General features: G+C 41.8%; 1 protein-coding gene and 1 long non-coding RNA gene across 2 annotated transcripts in view; one reads left to right on the forward strand and one right to left on the reverse strand.

Moving 5' to 3' along the window:
- Positions 1-329: 329 nt before the first annotated feature.
- PSMD11 (proteasome 26S subunit, non-ATPase 11) overlaps positions 330-16,528 on the forward strand; it is a 29,656-nt gene continuing 13,457 nt past the window's right edge. The window contains exons 1-5 of the mRNA XM_042966977.1: positions 330-471; positions 2,795-2,896; positions 8,867-8,991; positions 14,870-14,941; positions 15,315-15,372. Of these exons, the coding sequence (XP_042822911.1) occupies positions 381-471; positions 2,795-2,896; positions 8,867-8,991; positions 14,870-14,941; positions 15,315-15,372 (448 nt within the window). The 5' untranslated portion in view covers positions 330-380. The remainder of the gene's footprint in view (positions 472-2,794; positions 2,897-8,866; positions 8,992-14,869; positions 14,942-15,314; positions 15,373-16,528) is intronic.
- On the reverse strand, positions 4,741-8,055 carry LOC122233646. Its single transcript, XR_006211295.1, has 3 exons — positions 7,799-8,055; positions 5,930-6,001; positions 4,741-4,843 (listed from the first exon to the last, which is right to left on the reverse strand). It is a non-coding gene; the product is annotated as an uncharacterized LOC122233646 (long non-coding RNA).

Here is a 16,528-nt window from a genome sequence, read left to right on the forward strand (position 1 = left end):
GAAGCCAAACGGCTCTCCACGAATACCTAGGCGAGGGTTCAAAAACTCCTCTCAAGGGCGAGCTAAGGGAGTCGCCGCTAAGAGGCCTCTTTTGGGGTGGGTGGAGACTAGCCTCCGGCTCCAGTTCTTAGGCACCGCCTCTTTCGCCCGCGGGCTGACCGCTAGGCGGTGCTGGGGAGTTTGCCGCCCACCAGCCAAGGCGCCCCAGTGCTCACCCTCACCCCTCAGGCCCCGCCCGGCGGAGAGACTACAACTCCCGTGGTGCTCTGGGAACGGGAGGGGGGAGGGGCCATGAGAGAAGAGGGAGGCGAGGGCGGGCTTTCCGGGAGTGTGTTTCCGGCGTCGGCGGCCGCGGCCGGGGACGGTGTGAAAGCGGTAAGATGGCGGCGGCGGCGGTGGTGGAGTTCCAGAGAGCCCAGTCTCTACTCAGCACCGACCGGGAGGCCTCCATCGACATTCTCCACTCCATCGGTAAAGGTCGCCGCGCCCCCTCCCTGACCCTGCCGGCTCAGCTCGGCCTGTGCGGGTCGGCGGCGGCGGAGCGGGGCCGGGCTATCCGGCTCTGGTGCTGCTGACTCACTGTGTGTGAGGGGGGCCGGGCCGGGGGCACAGGCCGCTCGCAGCTCCCTGGAGCCCCCTGGGTCCCACCCGGGTGGGAAGCCCCGAGGCAGCCCCGGCGTTCCCTCGCCGGCTGCTGACTCACGGTGGGCTCAGCGTGGAGTGGGAGGGTGGGCCGAGCCGGGGCCCCCACCACTCCCCAGCCTTGCCCCGGCTCTGGCCCATGCGGGCTGGCCCGGGACCGGGAGCAGTGCCGGCCGGCGGGCTTGTCGCGAGCAGGACTAAGAGCCTCGAGTTGAAGGGCCTTGGCGAAACCCGCTGTAGACAGGGTTTCCCGCCGTTGTTATCAGCACAGCCCGCTCCGGGTGGCAGCGCGAGCGCTCGCTTTGCTCTTGGAGTTTTCTTCCTCGGGACGCTGGGAGCTGCTACCTCTCCCCAGCCTCCCATCGGAAGGCTCCACTAAAGGGAGACCTCTCTCTGAATGTGGAAAATACCGAGGGGACACACGCTGACAATTGGCATTTGGTTTGAAGAGGTGCCCGAGACGTTCCTTTGCCCCCGTGTAGGGTGTAAGAGCGAGATGGGACCGTCCGACTCGAGGAGGTGACTAATCGTCCTGGTCTCCCTTGTAGAAGGTGGGAAGTGAGTTCGGGGAGTTAGTTGTCAGCCGCGGAGTTCGGGGAACCGGCCGGCTGCACACGGCCGGAAGAAATTAAAGACACTTTTCGGTACCTTGTAGTATGATTGCCTTAGCTTTGCGCCCAACAGGAAAACTGAAATGGGAGCTCCAGCCAGTCCCTTATAACAGGTTTCTATCGGGATTCAGGTGTGAACAGAAGTTTGTGAGACAGAAGGCTTTTAATGTTCAGTCGTAAAGGGTTCGGTTAGGGCATGGGCTTGCTCTTCACTGCACATGTAGTAATGTGATCTTTTTAATGTAGCTTGAGAAGATTCGAATTGGATCAACAAGTAGTGTAAGAATGCACGTGTATGTGGGACCTCCAGGATGTTGGCTTTCGTGTTGACTTCCTAGTCTGTTGTATTTTGATATTCCTGACTTGCAGGGGAGAAAAGACAATGACAGGATCTTGATGTCTTTGTCTTTGGGGTTATTGGAGGCTCGGAGAGGAGGTGGGGGGTTAAGATGCATCTGTGGATGGATCGTATTGGTAAATGAAAGGTTTTCGTTTTGAAGTTCTGATCTTGAATTAAGTTATTATGGTTACAGAACTGAGTCATCTCAGTCACACATGTATTTTTATTCTGTGAGTACACACTAATGTGAGAAGTATGGATTTTATTTTTGTATGTGTGCTTAGTGCCTAATATTTTGTCTTTTATAATGTGAAACTATTAGTAAAAATTGTAGTTGGAACATTTTGTGATTTCCACTCTACTAGGAGAGAGTTGCCTGAAAGCCTCCCTGTTAGAGCAAGCTTGAGTCATGATGGTTACAGCCGTACTTTTTCCAGACTCCATCATGGAGTATCAAAATCTTGGTTTTTGTCAAGTCATGATGCTTTGTAAGAGAAGTGATAACTAGTGATGATCGCTAAAATTATCACCGCAAACTCGGAGAGGTTGTTCAGTGTGAGTGGTAGAGTAGTTATTAACAGCTGAAAGTGGGACAGATAGAACAAAGTTGTTTTAACAGGTCCTGCATCCATTATAAAGCACCAGTCCTTCCTAAGGATCACACTGGAGCTTTGACTGGGTTGTTCTTCCTGAATGGCTTCCTAGAACTGCTTATCCCTAGCACACCCATCAGTGAGGCTTTACACAGGTTTAAAGTTTATTGAAAGACTTTTGGCTTTTTACTCATCAGTAACTTGGTCATTTGATTTTAGTTTGCGGCAGGTAAACGTATACGTATGTTTAATATTTTCAGTAACATAGTGCCCAGCATGGGGCTTACCACCACAAATAAGAAGAACTTGTTTGAATTTTGCTTTAACCAAGTGACTGCAATGGAGATTTCAGTGTAGGTGGGTAAGGGAAATTCTAATTGATAGAATGAAAAGGCACATTTAAAGTCAGAGAGAAATCTATTCTTATGATTTACATGGGACGTATCCCACATGATTTCACTTTTAGAGTTTGTGCGTTTGTTTGTTTTTAGCTATCTAGAACTTGTCTTTTGGTGACAGTGTTTGTAATTGGTCTTGTGAGGGTGACATTTCCCTCAGTCTTCATTTTTTGTCAGAATTTTAAGAAGGTTTGCATTTTCCTCTCCTAGTGAAGCGTGACATTCAGGAGAATGATGAGGAGGCAGTGCAGGTCAAAGAGCAGAGTATCCTGGAACTCGGGTCTCTCTTGGCGAAGACTGGACAAGCTGCAGGTAAGTGCTGCAAATGGCTTGCTTTCTCTTTTACCTGAAATGTTGGGTGAGGTTTTTCAAGTTTCTGTAAAGGATCCTAGGAATGCATCCACACAGTTTATTGGTAGTCATTTTATTGTCAACTTGTTGAGCTTCGGTTCTTCAGGAGGAAGCTGGGTGAACTTTAAACTCTGTTCTTCCGTGGAACAGTTTTGTTCTGCGGGTGAGGGAAGCTCCTGGCCCTGCTGGGATATGGTGGTCTCTGATTTGCTTCTGGCTGGAATTTTCACTGTGTTCCCTTACATAAGGGCAGCAGCACGAGTAGCAGCAGTCTTCAGTGATTTCAGCTCTGTTACACTTAAGATGCATAGCGACTTGGGCCCTTGTCTTGAAAATGACTAGGGACTTTGCATCCAAGTGAGTCGAAGAGAGAGAGAGGGAGAGCGAGAGGGAGGGAGAGCAAGCGAGAGAGGTATGAATTTCTTTGGGGGGGGGGGAGAGTGAGAGAGAGAGTGAGTCCTTTTTTCCTGATACAGAGTAAGTAAGACAACAAATGAAAAGAGCCTTCCCGAGATTTCTCCACTGTTACCTGGGACTCTGTGCATGTCATTGCCCAAACATTCTAGTTGTAATTGAACCACTGACTTTGTAGGCTTCAGATGCTATTCTGATGATGGGTGTGTGTGACCTTGGAATAAGAGACCAGGAAGGGTCTTTGACCAGTAAAGTGGTAATAGGGTTGAGAGAGAAGGCTGCTTAAGCTTAAAACGGGTGATTTTTTGTCAACTTTAAAGTGAATTTAGATCTTATTTAATTGCAGTGGATTAAGCTCTGGTAAGTGACCTCCTGGATTACTTTCCCCGAAATAATATTCCCCGGGAGGTGTAAGTTAGCAAAACTTCTTGAACTTGAGAACTAAGATTTTTCGCAGTTAAGGATAACTAACTTATTATTAAGCTTAGGCAATAGAAAGTTGAGTAAGGATGTATGCAATTGGGAGGATGTGTTTATATGGGTTTTGTATCTTATTTAAAATATCATTAAAAATATTTATGATAAAAACAGTTTTTAAATGCTTACTATCAACTAGTTGCATTTTTAAGCACAAAAATGATTTAGTTTATTGCATCCTCAAAACAACTTGATAATGTAGATACAATTGTCCATTTTACACCTAAGGAAACTGAACACAGAAAAGTTAAATAACTTACCCAGTCACTTATTTAGTATGTGGGAGAGCCAGGATCTGAATCAGTTAGTCCCACTTCAGAGCTCATAGTCTTATGGTATAATGGTTATTGCTTTCTGTAGTTAATCATTTATGGATTATCAATGGTTGGTACTGGTTTTTTTCCCTCCATTTAGAAAATTTATTTATTTACTTATTCATTTACTTATTTTTGAGGTTTATTTTTTTTTTTTTTAGTAATCTCTACATCCAACATGGGACTTGAACTCATGACCCCAAGATCAAGAGTTGCATGCTCTTCTGACTGAGCCAGCCAGGTGCCCCTGTGTTTTTTTTTGTTTTTGTTTTTGTTTTTTTTAGACTGATTTCCCTCCTATTTAACATATTTCATATGGATTTCTTTGGACTGTCAGTTAATGTGAGCTTGGTGTTGCATAATAGTTTTGATAATTAGTCCATACACAATATAATTAATAAGGTAATTTTCTTGAAAGAGGTGGAAAGTCAGATAAAGTGATTTAAGGTTTTTCGGTCGTTGAAATATCCAAATGTTTGTTTTCCTCCAGTAGCACGGATAATTACAAGTAGCATGTAGTGTAGTCAACACTTCAAAAATTTATCCCAAAGTATTAACTATTCTGTTTGAATTTTATTTATTTATTTATTTCTGCTTGAATTAGTTTATAATTTTATTTATTTATTCATTTTATCTTCTTATTCCTTGCCCTTCTCCTTTTGGTGACTCAGTACCTGAGAACTTTAGAAGTGTATAGCTCAACCTGTTGGAATTTAACACAGGTGAATCATAAGGACTTTCAGAAACTTTTCCAAGTTATTTATCATTGTTTTCTAAGAGTTTGATGGGTACAGGTATATACAATAGAAACTCTAAGGAAGTCGCTGGGCCTACATTCATGTACCTAACTGCTATTCATAATTGATAGGTTTATATTGTTTCCTTTGATTTTTGGTTCCCTGAGAAGAGATGTCTATTCCCAACCTACAGTTTTGTTTTATTATGCATTTAATATACAGCTAGCACTGTGCTAAGTACTCCATTAAAAAAATGTAAGATAAGGTCCCTGACCTACAGCAGTCATTTGGGAATTAGTGAATTAGGCAAGGTTGGATGCATGATAGTAGTTGAAAGTGGTGCTGAGCACCATCAGACATGATGGCCAGGGTCAGGATCTGCAGATATCATAGCCTGAGATTCTAAAAGGATTATGTTGAATTCTGTGAGGTTCTAAAAAGGAAATTCTGGTCATATAAATATAAATAAATAGGAGGAAAAAGTCAGTAGATTCTGTGGGAATTAAAAAAAAATTGCTGAGTCTTTGGCAACGAAGAGGTCATTTGTTTTCTGGTTAGGGTAAGAAGAGTAACACTCAGCGCTTAGAGCAACTACTGTAATGCTAGCAGGTGCTAGAGGGAAGGCAGGCTGCTTAGTTCATGTTTCACTTCAGCCTTTTCCAGGAAGGAAAATGATTTTCAAAAAGAGAAAGAAGATATCAGAAAGAGAATTAAAGCCAAGTTAGGTGAGAGAAGAGAGAGCAGATAGTCTCTTTAAATAAGTTCAAGTTTCTAGGCTCTGACAATTTTTGTCTTTTAATATCAAAAGCGTAGTTCTAGCAGATATATTTATAGAGCCACTATTATTCTGAGAAAAGTCATGGAGGATGAAGAAGTATTAAGAAAACTGAGGATGGGCAAATATTATTTCTCTTTGCATGAAGATAATGAGAAGAATAATTTCTAGACACTTTAAACTGGTAATCATTAATATCTGGGACAGATTATTTGATAAGTAGGTTTTAATCACTTAAGACAGTGGGTTTATTAAGAAAGGATTATTCCAAACTCACCTCCATTCTCTTCTCTGGTTAGCCTTATCAGACCAGTAGATTTGCAGAGCTCCATAGGCAGGGGCTTGCCAGCTGTTTTTGTAAATAAAGTTTTGTTGGAACACAGCTACACCCACTTGTTTACATATTGTCTGATGGCTTTTGCACTACAGTGGCTGAATCGAGTACCCGCCAGTGAGACCACATAGCCCAAAAAGCTGAAAATATTTACTATCTGGCCCTTCACAGAAAAAGTTTGCCCATTTCTGGGTTAGAGGAATGATACAGATTACATATCTGATGTAAGCAAGGTATTTGAACATTTTCCATAATATTAATGATAGGTAAAGGGTATGAAAATCATTTGTCAACCTCAAGGGAAGTCTCTAGCATCATGTCCTAGGGATCTGTCCTTATTTTTCTGGTCAGCATCTGGCATTATGGCTAAAGCCATTTCAGAAGGCCTGCTTGTTTTTGTAGATGACTCAGTACAGTAGAGGACAGGATTAAGATTCAGAGTTATTGCCAAAGCCAGCAAGATTAAATTCAGTGTGGTAAGTATAAAGATACATACTTAAAAGTATTTATCAAAACCGGGAGATGGGGAATTACCTGTCATTGCAAAAAAGACCTTAATGGACTCGGTCTAAACAAAAAATGCTATTAGGAAAAAGGAAGTAGGCTACCTTGTGTTACATGTGGTGGTGAGATCAAGAGAATTAGGCCATGGCCTTACTGGCCAGATCCTACCTGGAGAGTTGTTTTCAGTTCTGGGTTACCACAAGTGGTATGTTTGCAAACTAGAGTTTATTCAGTGACAAGGAATCTAGAAACCAGGACATTGGGGGAAGAGTTGAAATAGCTAAAGATGGTTAGCTTGGAGAAAGGGAAAGTTAGAGAGATATAAATGGTAGTTATCTTCAGAGATTTGAAGCCATGTGGAAAGAGGGTACAGACTTGTGTTTTAAATAAAGGAACAATTTAGTTTGACCAACATCCGAATAGTCTACTTTCTGAACAATTCCTGTCATTAGAGATTATTCAGAATTGTTCTGTCATAGTAGGAAATACTGTGGGAGAAGGGACATCGTACTAGACTACTTTTATTTATTTATTAAAAAATTTTTTAAGTTTATTTATTTATTTTGAGAGAGAGTGAGTCGGGGAAGGGCAGAGAGAGGGAGAGAGAGAATCCCAAGCAGGCTTCGAGCTCTGAGCACAGAGCCCGATGCGGGGCTTGAGCCCACTAACTGTGAGATCATGACCTGAGCCGAAACCAAGAGTCGGATGCCCAACCGACTGAGCCACCCAGGTGCTCCTGTACTAGACTACTTTTAAAAAGCTATGATTGTGAGGGCGCCTGGGTGACTCAGTCAGTTAAGCGTCTGACTTCAACTCAGGTCATGATCTCACAGTTCGTGGGTTCGAGCCCTGCATCAGGCTCTGTGCTGACGGCTCAGGCTGGAGCCTGCTTCAGATTCTGTGTCTCCTTCTCTCTCTGCCCCTCTCCTGCTTGCGCTCGGACTCTGTCTCTCAAAAATAAATACTAAAGGAAGTTTTTTTTAAAGCTATGAGCATATAATTAAGATTTGTATAAATGTAAAAAGAATTTGAGAGGGAGAAATCAGTGTGGTCTGGAGTTGTCATGGAAGACTCAGCAGGACTTTAGCTGGACCTAAAAGGATATGTAAGGTTTACATAGGTCAAGAAGGTGGGGGAGAAATTCTACATGGGAATGCATCAGGAGTGAGACATGAGAGCAGAAGCATGTATAGTCTATGCAGGGATGAATGGAGTGGCAGAATGGGAAAAACCTTAGTGAAATCAAAGGTCAGTACTGGAGAGTAAAGAGAAAGATGAACTTTTCTATGTATAAAGTTCCTTTTGTACCTGACGCAGCCCCATGCATCCTGTTACTGTTCAGGCAGATGAGGATTTCAGGACCCTGAATTAGCATTCTCGGGAGGGTGAGGTTTGCTTGCCCTGAATTAGAATCCTCAGGAGGGTGAGTCCACAATTGAAGAATATTAAAGAGGCGGTGGCACTAAAGTAATTTTAACCTACATTCCAAATACTTTCTTAGTTATTGAGTTGAAATATTCTACAATTTTTACTCTTGTTTCTAAAGATGTTCCCTTAAAATTACTGTTCCACCTTCTTTTCCTGTATAAGAGGAGAAAGACTTCTGTGGTGGACCCCTGTTTTGGTCATAGTTTGGTCAAAGATGCTCCCTTAAAATTACGGTTCCACCTTCTTTTCCTATAAGGAGAAAAACTTCTGTGGTGGACACCTGTTTTGGTCATAGTTTAAGACTTAAGCTTTGCAGATTAATGAGGAATTTTAAATATATCTTTAATGGATAGTATATCTTTAAGGGGAATACATCCTAACTTTTCTGTGAAAAGTTTATTCAGAAGAGTGCCAGGGAAGGGATATTGCTAAAAGTCTAACCTGGGGAGAACTTTGAAAAGGGAGGAGGAGGAAACCTGGAATTGAAAATCTTCATCTGTTTAAGGGGGACCTGCCACGGTGGACTTGGAAATTCAACAACAACAACAACAAAACACCCCTCCTGTAACCTGATCAGATTTGTTGGCTATGAGGGAGTGATTTTCGCCTCAGGTGTCAGAAGCACAGCATATTTCACGTTCTAGAAAACTGTGTTCTGAGACTGAGGGCTTTGCTTTTTATCTCTCATTAAGATGGGTAAAGGAGGCCTAGAGCCGTGAGTTTTTCCCAGGGCCCTCATAGTAATCCAGGAGCTGAGTACGGAACGGAATACATATTTGGTATATGTTGTTGACTCATTTTTGCTACTCTGTTACCTGCTAAGAATGCTTTATGTTCCTACTATGCTTCATTTAGATGGATTTTATGAGCTTGGATCATTATTTTAATGGGTATTTTGTCTCTAATATTGATGTTTACTTTTTCTTTTCTGAATTACCTTCCACGCAGAGCTTGGAGGACTCCTGAAGTATGTGCGACCCTTCTTGAATTCCATCAGCAAGGCTAAGGCAGCTCGTCTGGTCCGATCTCTTCTTGATCTGTTTCTTGATATGGAAGCAGCTACAGGGCAGGAGGTAAGCTGCTTTAATGGCAGAAGGTAGACCGTATGGAAAAAAATCTGTTTCAGTGAAAGAAATGCCTGCCTGCACTGTGGTGCTAATGTGGAAGGGACAGCTGGGAGGACAGCTCAGGACTTATCATGTCAGTTTCTCTTTGTTACAGGGCATTTGATACTTTGGGTCTGTTCCATGCTTTGCTTTGTAAGTGGAGATTGTCAGTGGTCCCTGGAATCCTCATTACATCAGGGTTACAAACTGATTCTTGTCTTTGAGGTATTGTATTGCCACACCTTTGTAATGTTTTCTGTGTCTGTGGTACCTTTCATTCTGTGTCACAAAGCTCCATGTGAGCACTAAGTCTTGTGGCATCCCTTCCTGGCGTGTTTTGTACCGCATATATGCCTTTATTGAGGGGTGAGCATCCATGTGTTTGTGTCTTGTGTGTGCGGAAGTGACTCTGGTGTACCTGTACCTGTACGTGTTGTCTGCAAGTTCAGACCAGACCTGTATTGAAGAATGCCTCTTTGGAATCAGTGCCTGTTTGGAATCAGTGAGCCTCTTCTGAACTTTTAAAGATAGCTGTATTTCTGCACTTCAGGAGGAGACACCACCAAAGTTAAAACTTACTCTGTAAAAAGCAGCAGATTCAAACGGTATATTGTGGTTGCTTAAATCTGTTTGTAGGAAGAATACAGTTGTTGTCTTTCCTATAGACACATTGCTTAGTAGTCACCGAGTGCCTGCTGTGTACCACGCACTGTTTCAGTACTGGGGATACATTTGTAAAAACACAGTCACTGCTCTCATGAGGCTTATATTTTAATGAGGAAGGCAGACAATAAATATATAAAATGTCAGATATGTAAGGACAGGGGTAGGAATTGCTGGTTGGTTATATGTCTCATTGTTTGCTGTAATCTCTGTGGCTATACACGTAAAAGGTATGAAAGGGCACAGTAAACATTGAGTAAATAATGAATTTCAGAAATCTAGGACATATGGATCCCACTTTGAAATCAGGTCTTTTGTAAAATCTGCTCTCTAATCTTAACGATTCTTTGAAACCTAGTTTAAATACCATATCCCAAATTTATTTGTAGAAAATCCATTTGTAGAGAAGTCTTCAAATTTGTGGCAGAACTATGTTTCATGATGGTAGGTCAAAAATATTTATGCATTTGTTTATTTATTCCAAATGTTTACTTATTTTTGAGTGAGAGAGCGTGTGTACGTGTGAGCTGGGAGGGGCACAGAGGGGGACAGAGGATCCCAAGCAGGCTCTGTGCTGACAGCAGAGAGCCCAACATGGGGCTCGAACCCACGAACTGTGAGATCATGACCTGAGCTGAAGTCAGATGCCCAACCAATTGAGCCACCCAGACACCCCAAAAATAGATAATATTTAGATGGCTGCCTTTTGAACCAAAGCATTAGAACTATTTTTATGAATGACTTAAAAAAAAAGTGATTTTAGGGGCGCCTGGGTGGCGCAGTCGGTTGAGCGTCCGACTTCAGCCAGGTCACAATCTCGCGGTCCGTGAGTTCGAGCCCCGCGTCAGGCTCTGGGCTGATGGCTCGGAGCCTGGAGCCTGTTTCCGATTCTGTGTCTCCCTCTCTCTCTGCCCCTCCCCCGTTCATGCTCTGTCTCTCTCTGTCCCAAAAATAAATAAAAAAATGTTGAAAAAAAAAATTAAAAAAAAAAAAAAGTGATTTTAAAGGGGTGTTACTCTAATCTAACTCAACTTTCAAAAAATTTTTTTTATCATACTTTGTTCTCATGAAAAAGTGACACCATCTTTTGTTTGAAATAGGGTGCCTTATAATGGGCTGACCAAGAAACATTAGTGTGAAACAGATTGATGTGTGTTACTTGGAACTTTTTAGGCAGGAAAAATTAATTATCGAAGCTGCTCCTTTATACACCGACGTCTCTGGAATTTGTCCCTTCACAGAGCATAGAGTTAACTCCATGGGTAGAGCTGCATTTGTTTAATCTTCAGTCTTCCTACTCCTTTGTGGAAGTCTATTAAATCATAATTTAGCACTGTCCTGTAATTGGCTAGTGGGATTTACTGGCCTTATCATGTGGCCCCATGTCTGGTTAGGCCCTCCTGTCTAACATATCCTTTTCTCTGCTTTACTTTTCTTCATATTTATTTTACTTTTAACATCTGTTTACTCCTTAGAATATAAGTTCCGTGAGGGTAGCAACTTTGTCCTGTCCATTGCTGTACCCTTAGTACTTAGAGTAGTTTGGCGCAGAGGAGCTACAGAACTAGTATTTGCTGGAGGAGTGTGTGGATTATGCCTTCCCTGTGGTAGATGCTTAGGAGATACTTTGTTGAATTAAGACATAAATTTATTGAACTGAGATAAAAGTGTGTTGTTACTACATTTCTCTAGGGGACTCCAAGGTCTCTGGCTTGGGGAAATTGGAGCTAGTGTTCATCTTGGAAAAGTCTAGGTTCTTTTAATATTTGATTGAGTGATGGGAAAGGATGGGGAAGCAAATTATAGGTCCCTGTCACAGTAGTATTGCAGCCTGAGGCAAAAGTTGTTTCAGAACATTGTTAAGAGGGCTAGGAGTTTTATGCTGGGGAGTTTGGTACCCAGGAGGTTGGAGGAGGGAATTTTTCCTTGCCTTTTTCTGATTGGGGATTGAGCAGAAGTCAGATAGATCTACAGAACAGTTTTCAGCTTGTCATATTCCAAAAGGTGAGGATTGGGTCAATTACAGCACTAAGGGTTGGAGCCCAGAAAGTGAGGATGTATGTGTGACGTAAGGGGGTGGGGTAAGAGAGTGAGGGGATGGTTGGCAAGGGGAGAGGAGTGGAGAATTGGGGTGAGGAGGGGACTGAACCTGACTCTTGCCAGAGTGAACTGAAATTTCATTTTTTTTTTTTTTGTAATTTTTTTTTTTTTAACATTTATTTATTTTTGAGACAGAGAGAGACAGAGCATGAACGGGGGAGGGTCAGAGAGAGGGAGACACAGAATCTGAAACAGGCTCCAGGCTCTGAGCTGTCAGCACAGAGCCCGACGCGGGGCTCAAACTCACGGACCGCGAGATCATGACCTGAGGTGAAGTCGGCCGCTTAACCGACTGAGCCACCCAGGCGCCCCTGAAATTTCATTTTTTAAAAAGATTCATTTTTTTATTTTATTTTAAAATTTATTTATTTTGAGACAAAGAAAGAGTGCGTGTGTGCACACTCGAGCAGGGGAGGGGCAGAGAGAGGGGAGAGAGAGAGTATCCCAAGCAGGCTCTGCACTGTCAGCACAGAGCTTGATGTAGGTGCTCGAACTCATGAACTGTGAGATCATGACCTGAGCCGAAATCAAGAGTCAGATGCTTAACCAACTGAGCCACCCAGGCACCCCTGTAAACTGAAATTTCAAAATTAACTTTACCTTTCAGGGATCTCTAGGTAATTGACTATGGAAAGCCATTTTTTGGTATAGTCTATCCAACTGAAACCACAATAGTACATTTTAAGAAACCTTATATTGAATCCTGTTATTGAAACAGTTATTTCAGTGGAAAGGAGTTCATGCTAGAGAACTTCAGACTTGGAATAGTAGTAATTTTTCTCCCATAAGGATTTAGTTAGTAAAGTCATTTTAAAAATACTTAAATGTCTGAATGGGAGCCGGGGGAGTCAGAGCCTGACTCTTGATTTCGGCTCAGGTCGTGATCTCACGTTTTTGTGAGTTCAAGCCCCACATTGGGCTCTGCGCACTGACCTTGAGTGGAGACTGCTTAGGATTCTCCCTTTCTCCCTTTCTCTGTGCCTCCCCCCCCCCCGCCCCCCCCCCCCCGATCTCTGAAAATAAATAAACTTAAAAAAAAAAAAAAAGAAAAAAAAAAAAGAAAACTTAAATGTCTGATTTCGACCACATCAAGGTTTAGTACTCAAATAAGGGCTTCCTCCAGAAGCATGGGCTTCTCATACATTCTTATCCCCTTTATCAGTCATTGTCAGCATTAACAAGGCACAAAGCCTCAAACAAAATAGTTGTGTAGCAAGGCCAATGGCCTTTAAAATTTTTACTTAATTTGAGGCGCTGGTGTCACCAATTACAGTCCTAGATAGTGCAGAATATGCACCCCTGTAATGGGTAACAGATCTCAGTTCAGTTTGTAAAAAAGTCCCTGCTTCAGGAGAAATACCAGTACTGACCTGAACGAGAGCACCGGAGATAGGGTCAAGTTCTGATCCCAGTAGCTGTTACGTGACCTTGAGCGAGTCACTTGACATCTGGACTGTCAGGGAAATGGGGACAGGTGAGATGCTGGAGTAGAATTCAGTGTTTCTTAACTAGAGGTCTACATCCAAGTGGCCAGGTTCTGTTCGAGACTACTGAATCAGGAGCCTCGGCGTCCATTTTTGTATTCTCTGTAAAAGCTCCCTGTGTAAAACTGGCATGGTAAGCATTTCTTAGCCCTCCCAAGACTTACAGGACTAAGGACTCTTGTATTTTCATTGTTAAACATATTCAGCAAAGTATTTTCAGTTCCATTCACATTATGAACTGATCTGACTTTGAGGTTGGCTTTTCAGAACATAATGCAGAAGACTGAAATTGTGGTTGGCTTGCTTTTATCTTAGTTTTTGTAGAATTTTTATTAGGTCTGTTGAATTTAGTGCTGGAGATTAAGTAGCCACCAGGGGGCCTCAGTGAATTGTAAAGGTTCCAGTGACTCTTACGGTGGTGAGTCCGCTAAATACCATGTAATGTCATGTTTCTTCACTGAGCTTGGAACTTAGGATCTAAAGGCAGATGATCTGTCAATCTGGATTATGTTCCTTTCCTTTTCCTTCCTTACACACCTCTTAAGAGAACTTTGGATTTAAAGACCTGTTGTATTAGCAATTAGTTCTCTAGAAAGTTCAGTTTCTTTTTATCTTATGCTTTCATTAGGAATCTTAATAACAAAACTTGCCTCAACGGAAGTGATATAAGATCTTAATATGTATATAAATGATATAAGTAGTTAATATGTACTTTCTCAAAGCTAAGATGTCACAGATGCCTGATGGCAGGTAGACCATCTAGCGACAACACTCCTTTAAATCAGTTACTTTGCATGTTATATCACTGTTTGGGTGGCAGATAGAACTGGGGGTTCAAAGCACCTTTATTTATTTTTATTCATTTTTTTAAAAGCAGACTCTGTACCCATTATGAGACTCAAACTCACATCCCTGAGATCAGGAGTCACATGTTCTGCTGACTGAGCCAGCCATGTGCTCCCAAAGCATACCATTAAATAAAGCTTTAAAGTCCTTTTAAGTGTTAGGCTAATTCTAGTTTTTTTTTTTTTTTTTTTTTTTTTTTTTTTTATTCCGTTTAGTATGTGCTAAGTGTATTGTATTGTGATGATGAATCGGTTGGTTGCACTTCTTAGTATTGGAAAGGGCCTTTAGAGTCATATAAGCAAGTGTTAGGAACAAGGCATTTGTGCTTAGTCTGAGAATTTCTCCCCTTTATTACCAGTGGGTTCATATTAACACATTACTGTTACTATTTGCAGAAGTTTCTGCTTTAAAGATTTCTCATCCATTGTAGAAACCTATATTCCAGGGCTATATATGTTGGAAGTTCTGGGTTCCTTCTGGGAAGGTAGGAGAGGAATCTTAAAGAGGAACGTCTTTTCCAAAAGAACACAATCTAAGCACAAAAATACTTTGTGTGTAAAAAACCAAGTTGATTCTCCATTATGATATAACCATTACACTTTGAGATACTGTGGATCAAGGCATGTCCCCTGTGACATTAAACAGAGCAACATGGGTAATATATAAGGAGGGAATTAAAGTTGTTCTCCAAAGCAAGGTCTGTGGGAAGAATGTGAGGACATAATGTTGCACGTACTGTCTCTTCATTGCAGGTCGAGTTGTGTTTAGAGTGCATCGAATGGGCCAAATCAGAGAAAAGAACTTTCTTACGCCAAGCTTTGGAGGTATGTGCCTACACTAGTACTGATTTCAGGTCTTTGGGCATTAGACTGTGAATGTAATTAACACCATTCTGATCAAAAGTATTTTCAGTAATTTTGTATTCTCCAGGCAGCCAAAGGTTATTGATAGTAATCCCACTCAGGAGAATACTCTGGTGGCAGTTTTGAGATAGACCTGCTGTTTGGCTCAGAAGAGTAAGCAGTAGCACAGTAAAGTTAACAATCACTGGCCATGGTAGGAGATAATGGGCTGGATTTGGTGCTCTCTCCAGGACTTGTATATTCAACAGTAACAGTTCTGTGACTGTCAATCTTTGATTTCTTTCTTTGGCCTTTTTCTTTCTTTCTGTCAGTCAATGCCTTTTCTCTTTCCTAGGCAAGACTGGTGTCTTTGTACTTTGATACCAAGAGGTACCAGGAAGCATTGCATTTGGGTAAGTAAGCTGGTAGAAAGTAATAAGGCATCCTAGCTGGCTAAATAAATGTATTCTGAACCTGGCCACTCTTACTAGTTACATACTAACAACTTATGTTCTGTTTACTTCTAAGAAGGATTTAAAGTGGCTTACATTTACTGAACCTGTCATGGAAAAATGCCATTTGGAAGTTCTGAAGAACTACCCAGAGTTAGTCTGTCAGATTTAGAAACCAAAAGGATCAAACTGCAAGTGTTTGACTATTACATTTACTATACTTGTTTATAATTATATTTAAAATCTCTTTTAAAGCCCAAGAAGTTAACTGGTGCAAATGTATATGGCAGCTAGAGTGGGCCGACTAAAGGCTTTCCCTGTGTGGCCTTTAAACACCCTGGAGTCTTTGCCTGCTGCTTTTTTTTTTTTTCTTTCTTTCTTTTTTTTTCTTTTTTCTTTTTTTTAAATTAGTGGGTAGATCTGGACTATTTTCCCCAGATGAAAGAATATGGTTCTCTATTAAAGTTGAAAAAATTGCCAGTATTAAGTTTTTATCCAGCAAAATGGGATTTCATATGATTCAAATAGTAGCATTAAAAAAAACAACAGTTTTATTGAGATGTAATTCATAGACCATAAAATTCACCCTTTTATTTATTTAATAAAGTTTATTTTGAGAGAGAGCGCACACATGCGTGAGCAGGGGAGGGGCGGGGGCGGGGGGGGGGAGAGAGAGAGCAAGGAAGGGAGAGAGAATATGAATATACTGACATGGGGCTTGATTTCATGAACTGTTGAGGTCGTGACCTGAGTCGAAATCCAGAGTCAGACACTTAACCAACTGAGCCACCCAGGTGTCCCCAAATTCACCCTTTTAAAAGTGTACAATTCATTGTTTTTTTACCACTGAATTTACACGAATACAGTATATTCACAGTTGTCCAATCATCTCCACAATCTGATTTCAGAACATTTTCATCACCCCAGAAAGAAACCTTGTACCCATGTACCCATTAGTTATCACTTCCCATTGTTCCCCACCCCCCACCAGGCAAGCATGAATCTACTTTGTGCCCCTATGGATATTCCTGTTCTGGACATTTCTTATAAATAGAATCTTGTAGTATATGGTCTTTCACTTGGCATATTTTCAAGGTTCGTCCATGCTGTAGCATAT

Source organism: Panthera tigris, chromosome E1 (genome assembly GCF_018350195.1).
Source record: "Panthera tigris isolate Pti1 chromosome E1, P.tigris_Pti1_mat1.1, whole genome shotgun sequence".
NCBI lineage: Eukaryota > Metazoa > Chordata > Mammalia > Carnivora > Felidae > Panthera > Panthera tigris.